The 14,386-nt window shown below is 39.1% G+C and overlaps 1 protein-coding gene across 2 annotated transcripts in view; it reads left to right on the top strand.

Annotated features, from left to right (window-relative positions):
* The first annotated feature begins 4,271 nt into the window (after positions 1-4,271).
* Positions 4,272-14,386, top strand: part of cltca (clathrin, heavy chain a (Hc)) — a 34,923-nt gene continuing 24,808 nt past the window's right edge. For both annotated transcript variants that reach the window (XM_085469415.1, XM_085469416.1), the window contains exon 1: positions 4,272-4,588. In XM_085469415.1, the coding sequence (XP_085325541.1) occupies positions 4,547-4,588 (42 nt within the window). In that variant the 5' untranslated portion in view covers positions 4,272-4,546. The remainder of the gene's footprint in view (positions 4,589-14,386) is intronic.

Below are 14,386 nucleotides of genomic sequence, written 5' to 3' on the forward strand. Positions count from 1 at the left end.
TTTTCCATTTCCAGTCCTTCTCACTCCCTTTTTATTGAGTACTTTAGCATTTTGATTGTTCAGAGATCATATGCTTATGCCTAAAGATGCGCCTCGTTACAGTATGAGAACTGGGGCAAAACTCTTCCATCAATTCAAATTTTACATTCACAGAGGTCTAATTAGAGCCTCGCTCCACTAGGTGGCATCAATATCCAAATAACTGCCTCCAGTGAAACCAGTCCTTCAAGGTTTTATTGAAATGCAGAAAAACATGTTTTTGTAATTCAATTATCTCAGAAATAGTCAATAAAAGGCTCATTATTTCTCACCTTTCACCTCATGCAAAAATGTTGTGACAATGCTGGTGCTGCTTTAGGCTGTCATCTGTGGCTTGTGACACACTATACTGCTGCCTGTTTGAAAGGAGCAAAGGCCCTCACACAGTCAATTAGTAACTTCCCCTTGAACTGTTGTTCAAAGGTTAGGCTACAATGCACATGTGACTGAGGTGCATGAGCAGAAATGTAAAGGGTCAAGATGGTCAAGCATTATTTAACGTGTGTGTGTGTGTGTGTGTGTGTGTGTGTGTGTGTGTGTGTAATAAACTAGAAACTGCTAAATTATGAACACAAAAACACAGCGTGGCATGTGTCCCTTAACCACTGGCTGTTTTAGTGACACAGGCAGATGAAGGAAAAGAGGAAAGGGGAAAGAAACAGAAGAGGAGCTTTTCAATGTCAGTTCCGGATCCCAGTGTCAGTCCCTCTCAGTCATTCCTGATGGGATCCTCCCAGCCACAGGAAGACATGGAGCTCCCATCTGTGGCTAAATGCTTGCCAATGCACTGGGGTGTACTAGCGGTCAAGAAATGGGTAAAGGAGACAGTCACCTTTTTGTAAGTTGCTTCCAGTTACACATATCCCTGAGTCCAAGCATGGCTGCTCCTTTCACTGAGCTACATGGAAGACGCTTCTGTTATAAGACAATCAGAATGAAAGACCAGGGCAAGGGTGGCATAACTACCAGTGCTGCCCCTCATTTTGCATGAAATCTGCAGCTATACTTTCAGTGTCAGCAGGCCAGTGTGACGTGCTGATAGTCCCAAAGCCACTCTTTCATCGTAACACACATGGTGTCTCTGTCTTGGGTTTCCTCGCCCTGTGAATCCATGGCAACAGCAGCCTGAATGGTCTATTCAGGACTCTCTACTACGCTCTCCCCTGAAACTATAGAGAAGTAAACAAACGCCATAGTTGGTCTGTTCCAGATGCAGGCACACATTATAAGTAGATGAGTTCTTTTCATAAGACTTGGACAAACAAAATTCATCAGTTCATTTCTGGAAAAACTTAAATTGAAAATCTCATTGTCCTCTGCATCTCAGCAACCTCCACTGAACTTGCTTCATATGTGCTTCATGTGAGTCAAGAGTGACAGTCAGGCTGGTTTTCACACTGTGTGCATTCGTGCAGATGTGTTTATGTTTGTGGCCAAAAACCTTCATCCCAACAGCAGCCAGACTGTACAATAAGATAAGATAAGATAAGATAAGATAAGATAGAACTTTATTAATCCCTCACACACACACACACACACACACACACACACATATAAATACAGAGACAAATATAAATAAAATATACAAAGGGGATAAATAGAATAAATAGGAATAAAAAATAAAAATACAAGTGAATTGCACATTTCAAGTATTGAGTCTATTGCACTGTTGACTATTTACAAAAAGTATTGCACAAGGTATTGTACAGTGAGGTGAAGAGGCACTACAGCTTAGTTGTTCCCCCCTCCTTTGTCCTCCTGTTTCCCCTCCCTCTCCCCTCCAGAGAGGAGTTAAACAGTCTGATGGCGTGTGGGACAAAGGAGTTTTTAAGTCTGTTAGTTCTTGTCTTGGGGAGAAGCAACCTGTCACTGAACAGACTCTTCTGGTTGTTAATGGCCGTGTGCAGAGGATGCCCAGCATTGTCCATAATGTCCAGCAGTTTCTTTAGTGTCCTTTTCTCTGCCACTGTCACCAGAGTGTCCAGCTTCATGCCGACCACAGAGCTAGCCTTCCTGATCAGTTTCTCCAGCCTGGATGAGTCCTTCTTTGCTGTGCTGCTCCCCCAGCACACCACAGCATAGAAAAGTACTCCAGCAACCACCGACTGGTAAAACATCCTCAGGAGCTTCCTGCAGATGTTAAAAGACCTCAGCCTCCTGAGGAAGTACAGTCGGCTTTGGGCTTTTTTATACAGGTGCTCTGTGTTGCATGACCAATGCATGACAATGCATGACAATATGCACAGAGGATAAATCAGTGTTGAAACAGCTAAAAAAATAAATATGGGTCAAAATGCCCTTGATGCAGTAAAATGAAGTCTTTGTGACATTTCTGTGTATTTTTTTGTGTATTCTTCTGTGTATTTTAGCACATTTTTGGCAGTTTTACTTTTTCCTCATTCATTTATTGTTTTCTACTGTATGTCTAATACAGTGCGTCTAACAAGTGTGAGATTAATAAAGTCTAAATCCATCTATGTTGTAGTAAAGAACAAATGTGATCAGATAAGATAAAAGTAAAGGAGCTTAGATGGGTGGGATCTAACCAATGAAGGGTGTCGATACATAAGAACATATAAGAAGAGTTGGCCATTCTGACTCAGTTATCTTTATTTTATTTTATTAGATATCCATTAGTCAGGGCAGCACGGTGGCACGGTGGTTAGACCGTCTTGCCGCACAGCAAGTGGTGGAGTTCAATTCCACCATCAGGCCGGGGTCTTTCTGTGTGGAGTTTGCATGTTCTCCCCGTGTTTGCGTGGGTTCTTTCCAGGTACTCCGGCTTCCTCCCACCATCCAAAGACATGTAGTTAATTGATTAATCCAAATTGCCCATAGGTGTGAATGTGCGAGTGAATGTGAGTGCGAATGGTTGTCTGTGTCTGTTAGCCCTGTGACAGTATAAACACTGAATCCTGTTTGTTTGTTTTTTAATGTGCAGAACTGGCTTAGTCTCTGTTGTTGTTCAGTTCTCATCTGCAGGGAAGAACAACAATAATCTGATCAGATGTTCACCACCTCAAATTTAATCCCCCTATAACACACTTTATGCACAGTAATCTTGGAGGATGGTACCACAGCTAGGCATCTTGACACATGATTGACTAATACATGCAGATCTAGTCGTTTTCTTGCGATGTCTGTTTCCTCAGAAGCTATAATTGCTGGCTCGACAGAATAACATTTCTGCTGAAAGGTCAGCTCACTTAAGAGATGGCTTTCCCATAATTCAGTTTTATGTTGAGCAATAAGGTTACATCCTCTGCCAACAGAAATTGTGGATGTAAAAAAGGGAAATGAATACTCACTAAAATGCCTGCACACTCCACCCAACACGTATTGCATGCATCTGAACAAAACAGAAAATTTCTGCTATTAGACTTTCTAACCATAATATTTCACACATTATAATTCCTTTGACTGCCAAATTATAGAAAATAGATTCTAGTCGTCATGTGAATTCATAGGTATAGATTTCAGGGAGAACACAAGGGGACACAGCCTTACAAATATGTAGGACACACAAAGTTAATAAATAAATAAATAAATAAAAAGCTGTAAAACTACTGAGGAATGTGTTGACGTGTTAAGTATACTTTTACAATTAAAGACATTTTCTTGATAAATTAATGCAGGGGCGATTTCAAAAATTCACCAGAACAAGTCCCCCCAAACCCCAAGGCTGAAATTAAACAACACAAACACAATGGCCTGTATCAATAGGCACTGTAGTGAAAACTTAGTCCTTTAATGTGAACCATGCTGTGTACACTGCGTACTGACCAGTAAGTTCTTGTTAAGGATCAAGAAAATATATATTATGATAAGGAAAGAATCTCCTCTGCGCATTTAAATCGTAATTTAAAGTAATTTAGCGCTGTCCCGTAATTAGAATAAAGTTGAATTACTCGTTTGAGTACCGAGTGATCGGATTGGCTGAGAGGAACAAGTGTACAGCTACTATACACCGCGTAGGAATGACGTTAATTTAGAAAGACGAATGATGTGGCAAAAATCAAAGGGCGAACAGAAAGAAGTAGTCCCACTTTTACGTTTGTTCTCATATATTTTTATGCTGAAGTTCATTGTCTTATTTTGATATTTTAAAGAACAATTAAAATGTTATAAATGTTTCAAACAAACGGCAACATACTAAGCACAGTTCACGTTTTAAAAGTCGAAATACGTATCCATCCGCCTTATTGAGTGCACTTCCATTTCCGGGATGTTTTCTCTGCTGACCAACCTCCACCGCCATTGCAGGTCCAGGGAGTCGGTGTAGTGACAGTCGTTAGCCGGGGAAGACCGCAAGTAAACAGTTAAGGGAAGGAATAAAAAACAAATAAAGTACAGTCACACCGACAGCGCGTTTTAAATAAGGCGTAGAATTCGCTTACAATTGGACTTTAGACTAGAGACTTCCTGGCTGTCCGGCTAGGATCTGAGAGAAGCAGCCGTAGTTTGTTAGCATTAGACGAGACCGGAGGAGAGTGAGAGAGGAACCGCCATGGCTCAGATCCTGCCTATTCGCTTTCAGGAGCACCTGCAGGTATGTGAATCAATGAATGGTTAAATTGTTTGATCAAGTTCATCTTTCGGTCGCAATAACTGCCAGACTGGCTGTCGCTTCAGAGACTCTCAACACAAGTTTGAGATTGCTAGCAAGCTAAGTTAGCGTTTGGTGCTACGCTAACTAGCTTGACAGGGTGGATGACGTTTGTCTTGGCTAGTAGCATCAAGCATTCTTGCTAACACTTTGCTTACCCACCCTCGTTCGCTTCTTTAAGTCTGAAGTACAGAAATACAGCTTATAAATAATGCTAATAGGTCGTAGTGATAAACGGAAATATGTGTTTACCATTTCTCATAAGTATTTGCCCCATTCACAGCAAAAGTGTTCATTTTCTCGGAGTGGCTATTGCTGTCGTTGGTATTAATCGTCACTATCAGTGCTTTGTAATCGTCTGATTCAGAAATGAAATAGTTATCCTTATTGTCGCCTGTTGCGACACCGCTCAATCGATTTCTTCAAATCACCATACGGCGCAAAAAAAATATTAAAACTTCTACACCCGCCTTATTTGTCTGCGCCCTGATTATATGTACCGTCGTGTTAATTTGAAAGTGATTATTTGACCTTAAGGGGATATCACGTTGGCTGGTTGTACAAATGATCATGTGGTATGTTAGATAGCAATCCAGCGCCCGTGCTGAATGACTTTGCCAAAGTTAACTGTGACTCAAGAATTCACGGAGCCTCCTTTTCTATTCAGTACTCTTTCTTTTTATCTCCGAGGCACACCTTTATCGCAACGGAGCTGCTATTAAAGATTTTTATGCTATTTGTAAGTTCTTCCTTTTTGTGCACCCCCACGTATTACCTGGCTTGTACGTACTTCATGCTTTAAATGGCCACACCTTTACTATAATGCCAATAAAACTGCTTTCAGGTCAGGTGGAGGAAACAGGAAGCCTATGGGTCAGTCTAAAGTGTTCCTGACTTTCAAGATGTAATGAATAAAACATAGACTTTTCGTGTCTAAATCAAGCTTCAAATGGGAACTCTGATCCACCCAAGTCTGTATTTGGTCTTTATTAAACAATTATCTCTGTTATCCAATGACTAAAGGCTTTGGGTGTCACATGAGACTAATAATTTGGTGTCAAGAAAGACATTTTAAGCTTTGATCAGTAGAACTGAGTTGTAAAAAGGGGGTCAGGCGTTATGTTCATTGGCTCAGTCACAGGTTAGCTGAGTGGATATTTGAACACCAGGTTCCTGATGTTACTTTTTCTTGCTGTTCAGACTCTGATCCTAATTGCATGTCTTAAGAGATTAGCAGTGTAGTAGTATGGTACCGCTGTTCTTGTTCATAGCAGGTAAATGCTATGGGTTGGCCAGACTGTAATTTGTGTCTGATAAATCTGTTAAACCAAAGATGATTAACATTTTCAGTACAGCGCAGCATTCCCTGTTACGACATTCTTAATTCATAAAGAAGTTAATTCATGTCACAGACATTGATGAGTTAATATGTAGGCCTATCACATGGGGTTGTATGGAGGCTGAGCTTCACAAAGCTATGCAAAGACCTTTTGTGCCTAGAGTTACAATGAAATTATTATTGAATGATTTTTGACATGCTTATTAAGTCCTTTTGGTTGTAGAAGCAAACAGAGCAATACAAAATTGGCAAATTGCATTGTGACTTAACTAGTATTTTATCTTTAGTGAGGGGAAAAAGCGCTGTCATCCCCTAACAGTGCATCTTTCGCTTTCAAATGTGATGACCATTTAATTCATTGAAATCACAAATTTCACAGTCAGCTGCAAGGTGAATGTATTTTTTGTGCTTGTTCTTTGGTCCATCTTTAAAAACTGACGCTATAGCTTTTAATTAATGTACTGTACTGTAATTCTCAGACTCACCAGGTTATGTTATGTGACAAACACAAAGAGATCTTCAGCACATATCACTAATGCATGACCTGCATATGCGGTTTCATTCATGATGCATATGGAGTTTCTGAACAAATGCATGGTAGAATCACTGCAAGAATTTCTTTCACTTTTGACTTGGTCAAACTCTTTAGCTGTCCGTTTAATTATACTCATGAAGTAATCTTTTTTTTCTAATTATACCAGCTAATGGTTACCACTATTATGAGTGTGTTTAAGCTTGGATTATCTGTGAGAAACATCTTATATCTTTCTTAGTCCAATTACTGAAAAACCAGATGAAGCTGAACTCATTTGATCAAATGAGTAACTGTCAGTGCCTGGATGCAAATCTGTCGTTTCACCTTATGGTTGATGTTCTTTTTGCTTTGTTCATGTGGAGCAGAAATATTTACATAGTGCTGCTAGCCGTGTTTTATTTCTTAAGCTAGTTGGCAGGAATCCATCCAATATAAGATTGTGGCCCAATGGTGATATTTTATAATTAGTACTATTGTGATCACTAGCCAGTGCCAAAACCATTTATACTTTTATTTTATGGATAAATAAAATATAAATTGTGCCATGAATACAAGAATGTTAAAAAAAATTCAGCTTCTCTATCGTTGCATAACATATGAATCATCATCACATCTCATTTTCCAATAGGCTAATCTAAGTCCACAAAGCTGCCTACCAGTGTTCAGCTTATATTGTTGCATTTCTTTTGGGTACTAGTTAGTAGTAAATCACCGTATAGGCACTGTTTGAGTCTACACCACTGTGTGCTTAGCTGTGATTAACAATGGATTCGGAGCCTGTTAGACAGACTTGAAATTACCTCAGGTATCTCTTTTTTGTTTGTTTAATGTCTTAGGCTGAAAAATTGGATGTATCATAAAACATTCTTTGTGCAAATATGCATATCTCAGTTATGGACCATTATAGCTCCTTCACATCTAGCTCTACTGCTTTATTTATACTTTAGACTCAAATGTCCACGGTGAGACCGTCCTGATGTCAGGTCATGGTTTATGCTTTTGTTTTTCACCCGTGAATTCTCAACCAAGCGAGTTCAAATACAGACAGACTTTAAGATTTGCTTTAGTGTTAAGTCAAAGTCAAACCCAATTTCAATCACTCACACAGTTTTGCATCATGATGTATGCAGGGATATTGTTTTCAATGCCATGTTCAAGGTTTTGTTTTTTTTGTTTTTTTTTTAAGCCTAAAAGTGATTTTGGATCACCCTTCAAGGCTGCTGGGTGTCACCAGTGTTGGGTGATAGCTTAATTATTTTGCTCATTATTCATATTCTGACCAAACTGACATAAATGTCACGAACAAACTGGATGTTTGCTGATGTTGTGCTTAAATGGATATTTAAAGGTATGCTGGTTAATCAATTAGTCAGCACAAAGCTTGAATAAAAGCTTTAGATTAATCAGTAACTAAAAATTATACTTGAAACCACATTAATTTGGTTCTATACTTTTGAATCTGAACTTTTATAGATGTAAAACATGTCGAAATAGGATTGTTGCATTAATCATGTCGATTTTACTGGATCTGAATTGGAGAGCTGAGGCACTGAGCTAGCAATACATGTTAAACTTGGTAGTCTCAGTCTTTGCAGTTTCCTCCCTCCCTTGGTCTCCCTCACACTATCCATCTGTGTGTCATCCGGTCTACTTGCACATCTTGCATTTTTATATATCATCCATTTATATAGTGTAGTGTTGACTCCAGTCAAACAGACATGATAGCATAAGTGACAGTGTCACATCTTTCCCTCACGTGGTATAACCTTCAGTTTGCCATTCAGAAAAAGAGATAATTGTCATTTAGGTTTTAGTGGTGTTATTGTTCTGACAGAAACCAGTCTCAAAGTAAGCACGGGAGTGTAATCTGTAATCTTCAAAAATGGCTCCAGTTTGCGTAATGGCAACATGGTATCATTCTCTGTTGATGAAGACTTCCATTTTGCATTTAGTAAGCAGGGTTTGACAAGGCAGGCTTCCTATCCAGTGCCCAAAGATAATCTGATGATATGTAGGGAAAACCATAGATTGTGTGTTGAGTAAATACAATATTTCACATGCACAAGTCCATAATTGCATGTTACTCTTATCTACTTTTGGTGTACACAGATTTTTTTGTCTTGATGTACACAGTAATTTGTTACATTTGCAAAAGATGTCTTCATTTATCTCCCTTGGTTAAGATTTTGAATTGTACTCGAGCTTTTTCTATTGTCTTTTGGTATATACTGAAAACACTGCATTAAAATACACTATGACAGAAAATGTATACATTTCCGTAATTGGGCTTTTAGTAACAAATGCATGACAGCAGGCCCACAATATAGTGAAAATTTCAAAAAGTTTCTCTTACTTGTACTAGTCTAATTAGAATACTAATTATAGCTCAGTGTCATTATATTACTGGACTAGGCTGTCTTTTACAGTTGTACTAGCTTCTTTTCCTTTGAAAGAGTTTGATATTCACAAAAAATTGTCATTTAGATAAATTTTGCCCTACATAGGAAGACCTTGAGTTAAATATACAAATTTACGCAGGGTGCAAGAAAGAAGAGGATGTGATTATTAGTGGTGATCTTTCAAATAAGTGTTGTGGTTAGCTTTAAATTAGGTGTTTGTAGTCTGCGAAAGGGTTTAGTTCCTTGAAAACCTGACGCTTTGTATCTAAAGTTAAATGCACTCACAATAGTATTTAATAGCAAATTGATTTAGTTCAAAGCAAATACTTGTACATCCCTTCTGTTTGCCTGTTGAGGAGGGGCAGGTTGTTTCATGCTTTTTACAAAGGTTTGCATGTCACACTTTGACCTGTGCTAGTAAATGACCACCTGATACCTCGTGACAGGCTGGCAAGGATACAGATTTGCTGAACACTTGACATTCTGCAGCAGCCTCTAAATGTAAGATAAAGCTCTCATTTAGGGAAAGAAGGAAACTGTAGTCTCACAACCACCTCAGCAAGAAATGACCTGAACTGGAGACAGATGATGTTCAGAACCCCTTCCATCTTTTTTCCTTTCTAATACTATAATTGTAAAGGCAGCACTTTTTATGCCTCACCCATGATCCCATGTCCCCCTCCAGTGGCCCATGATAGCAGAGAAGGCAGGATTCGGCAGGCCTGTTGTTTCAGTCCTGGTAGACAATGACTCCCTGGCTTCCTGTTGTGGAGTATTGCAAACAAGTCCTGCTAGCCTCAGCACATTACATAGCACATCCTTCCCTACCCTGCCTTGAACTTTACATGTGCAAAGTTTATTTTCTGCTGAACAAGATGCTGCTTTCCTTTAAGGGAAGAGCATACAGGTTAACTCTACTGACAGGGCTGACAGGTTGTTGGAGAATAGTTCAAATCTTTCTGTGGATTTATTGTCATTGTAAGATTATGCAGCAGCCATGTGCTCAGTTGTTGGGCCTTTACTAAATGTGTTTGACTTGACTTTCTTGGAGTCGGTTAAACTCCATTCTTACTAGGGTTATATATTTGTTTATAGAGGAGTTGCTTAAAATTTGACCTATTTTGGAACAGTACATGCTCGATATATTATTGCATTGGTTGCAAACAGGGTTTGGGGCTTCTTGTGGTAAAGAAAAATGTAAAGATTTTCAAAATATTTTTAAGCCTGTTAAATATTTTTGTTACGCAGAGTAGTGACAGCATATCCAAAAATGGATGAAAGAAACTGAAACATTATTAAGATTATATAGTGTTTCCAACTTTTGGCCAGAATGGCCTCTCCCTCTCCAAGGGACTAAGTGAATAAGTACCATCATATGGGGTGTTAATTATATTTTTATCTAGTTAGTTCTCATTCCCAGGATATGATTTGCTTAAACTTGAGTTATCTGTCCTTCTCTGAAGTTCAGTTGTTGTCACTGTGATTAAAACTGATAATTTCCTGTACTGTGATCTCAGTTCCTGTTGCAACCTCACATTGAAGGTATTGGAGTCAGTCTATTTATGACATAAATCGAGGTCATGAGTGTCTGTAAACCTTGGCTAATGTGCTTTTTTTCCCCAGTAGATAAAAATGCAATCTGCATCTGCTTTGACTTTTTTTTTTGTCTCAAAGTTTCAAATTGGGATCTTTTTATTAGGCTTTTTGTTCTGAATGTCACGTTTGTCCCTAGTGCTGTTGAGAAATACATAATTATGCTAACTTAACTAATTGGTGTATAACTGATGTAAATTGTCAATAAAGCATGTGGATGGGCACTTTCTGCCACTGATAAGATTACAGGGCACTTGTGGTGCAACGGATGAAAAATCTCAGGGTTCGGATCGGATCACGGTGTTAAGTCACGGATCGGATCAATTTTCGGATCAGCGAAAAAAGACAAAAATTGAACATTTACTTATTTACTTATTGAAGTATTTTTTTGCCTGTTAAAAACATTCAACTCTAGACTCATTCCATGCAATTATTAAAAAACAAATTATGGTACAATATAGGGCTTTGTATCTACCACTCAATTCAATTCAATTTTATTTATAAAGCACCAAATCACAACAACAGTCGCCTCAAGGCGCTTTATATTGTAAGGTAGACCCTACAATAATACATACCGCTCATTATATCGCACTCTGCTGTGATATGAGCTGTCGCGGTCACGTAGCTTTCCGTTGTCCCGGAGGTCCACCCATTTGTAGTAGTTAGGGCAACAGAATATGCCTGGGACATTTCAGCCATAACTTAAATCTTTTTCTGATCATACATGCTTGGAATGATCTTGCCACTAAAGTGGACGCGCAACGAGATATCATAGCGTGGCTCGAGCACGTTCATCATAGTTTAAACCCCTTGTTTTGCACAAAGGAATACGGCCTCCCGTCTGCAGCTAAACACCGCAATAGCTTTTGTAATAGCTTTAGCCCGGTTGGATTGGGCAGCAAAGGGCTGCTTAAATACTGCAAACTCCTCTGCTCCTCCACTCACTCCACTCCACTTCGCTAGCGCTGACCATAACTATTGCTTGACAGACCCACCACGCCACCATACACATATTTTTTTTTTTTCTTCTTTTTTGAATCTTCGGATCACATGCGTGCCGAACCGTGGTGTGGGATCGGTTCGGATTACAGATCAACTTTGATCCGTTGCACCACTACAGGGCACATGGCCAGGTATCTTCCTTAGCTTATATAGCATAGCAGTTTTGGTCAGTAAAGGAAAAAATGATTGATCGTGGAAAAAATAACTAGAACATTATAATCTGTCATTGAATAAAATAAGGCTGGGCTTGAGCTAATGGTTTGTAAAGAGATGAATAATGGTAATAGTGTAATCATAATTCACAATGTCTCTTGCTGGCATTTTGTTGCTGCCATTGCAAGTGCTTGCTGAACTACCGTATTTTTCGGATTATAAGGCGCACTGTCGACAAACGGGTCGGTTTTCATAGATAAGGCGCACCAGTATATGTTGTTCCAGTGTCTTTCTAATTTTTGCTATGTAACTTTGCACTGTCCACTTTTTGCTGTAACAAAACAAATTTCCCACGTGTGGGACTAATAAAGGTTATCTTATCTTGCATTAATGACTAACCTCATATTGTGGCTGGATTATCTCAGTTGTTCTCCCCTACAGAAGTTTGGTCCGTTTACAGCAATTTTCCATGCGATTGCATTTGTCAAAAAAACATCGGGAACTTTTATCAAGTGGAAAAAAGTTAGCGTTCAGGTTCACTGTGTTATGTTTTGTTATGCTAACATAGCTGTGTCACTAGCGATCACTAGCACAGCATTATATACCATCTAGCCCTACTTCAGTAACCCTACAAACATCACTATTGTGTACTTTTCTGTCTTCATTCATGTTGGTAGTGATAGCAGCCAGATTGCTACATTACATTGTTTTCATGTAATCTGCATGAAAACAAGCGCTCACTCTTCCTGCTCAACAAATGACAAGGGCGGAGCCTTATACCACGTGATACAGAAGCTGTGCCGTGTGATGCTAAAATTAGCAGGAAAAACAACGGAGAGCACGTCAGGGATGACGAGAAAGTGACAGGAGAAAATCCGTCCCGGTCAACCACCCAAACATCAATAACGGGAACCTTATACAGCGCTTCCCTTTACCCGTCGAACTCCCGCAGGCACAAAGAAATTACGGAGGCTATTACTTATCACCTGACCAAAGATATGGCTCCCATCAACACTGTGCAAAACGAGGGATTTAGGAAAATGATCAACACCCTAGACAAACGCTACACAGTGCCGTCCCGCAACTACTTTTCTATTGTTGCACTACCTGCTCTATACACGCAGCGTCGAGCAACGGTGGAGACGGAATTTCGTTCGAGGTCAGTAAACACAGCCAGAATTCATAGATAAGGCGCACCAGATTATAAGGCGCTCTGCCGATTTTTGAGAAAATTAAAGGATTTTAAGTGTGCCTTATAGTGTGAAAAATATGGTAGTCTCTGCTACATCAGCATTTACGTGCTCTAGGTGATCGATTCTGTAATTATCTTTCTTAAATGTGTTTATTTTTTCCGTCTTCTTCTTCATTAAAAAAGTGTTTTACCAGGTGCTTTGCCTACCCTTCGTAGTTGTATGCATTCTTTATTCTCTTTGTCCACACTTTCTAAATACAGATTAGTTTGATTTTCACTCTTGCTTCATGCAAGTCTCTCGGAGGCTCTTCCTTTGTTATCCTATCATTGATCAACTGTGGAGGGCAGCACAAACAAATTTTTAATTTCGATTATGATTTTGGCATATCAGAATTAAAAGAACATGATCATACAATATTTAAAATGCATGCTCATCATATTGGCATATCCTATTCAAAGAGTACTGTCTGTTTGCAGAGCAACAGAACTAATCTAACTAACCTTTACCCTGAAAACACACGACAGTCTGCGGTATAGTTAATGCGTAAAGACCAAGAAAAACAACGTTTTATGTGAATCGTTCAAATTGTCAACTTGGATATCAGTAAAAATGAGCTTGTGCAGTGTGTCAGTGCAGCACAGTGTAAATGTGAAATCAGTGGTCTGTTATTTAATTTTGCTAAGTTTCAGTACAAAGATTTATACAAAGCAATGTTCTGTTTACATCAGAGTGCAGAGAATTCAACAAATGAATAATAATGACTTTACTATTGAACAACGTCACTTTGGACATAATTGTGTGGCTCTAGTTGGTTGGTTGATGTGTTAACAGCTATGCAGAGCAGTGCTAGACTGAATGGTTAAATGATTTTCCACATTGTTTGTAGCTCCTTTGGGCTGACCTGCTTTCAGCCAAATTCCTGCTCAGTGATGTTGCAGCAGTGTTAACCCACAGTAGTGTTTTACTCTAAGGTTTCCATAGCAAAACAGTCTCTCAAACTGTGGTGTGGTCAATCAGTCTGCGTTTGCTTTTCTTTATTCCGTGCAAGAGGGGTAGCATTCATTGTGATAAGGCCATGCTGGTCTTTCCTGTTTTAGAAATGCTTTTCATGTGTGAATGAAAGGGCTTCCTGCTGATCCAAGAATAGATGAGAGGGAAGCGAAACGCATAAATCTGTTTAGAAATATTGTGTAATAATAGCTTCTTCTTGTGTTTTAAAATGTAGAAATACATCTGTTTGAATTAAAGTGCACTCATTTGAAGGCAAACTAGTAGTTCATTCACACAGCAGCTGCATGGGATGTTGCCATAACTGAATAGAGAGTGCTTGGTTATGCTGACCATCTATTTAAATTAATTTAAGCTATGTAGTATCTCTTGCTGTGTTTTCATGAAACAAACTGTTGCTAGATATTAGTGAAAGCTGATGTGTTCAGGGTCAGAAGGATTCTCCACATAGGCCGTTTCCCTTTGTCCGGTGTTTGAATAAATGTTGTCTTAGTAAACAAGGCTTCCATACTGGACAAT

The sequence above is a fragment of the Copadichromis virginalis genome, linkage group LG10 (genome assembly GCF_057382275.1).
Source record: "Copadichromis virginalis isolate Kocher_CV1m ecotype Utaka linkage group LG10, C_Virginalis_male_GT1.1, whole genome shotgun sequence".
Taxonomy (NCBI): Eukaryota; Metazoa; Chordata; class Actinopteri; order Cichliformes; family Cichlidae; genus Copadichromis; species Copadichromis virginalis.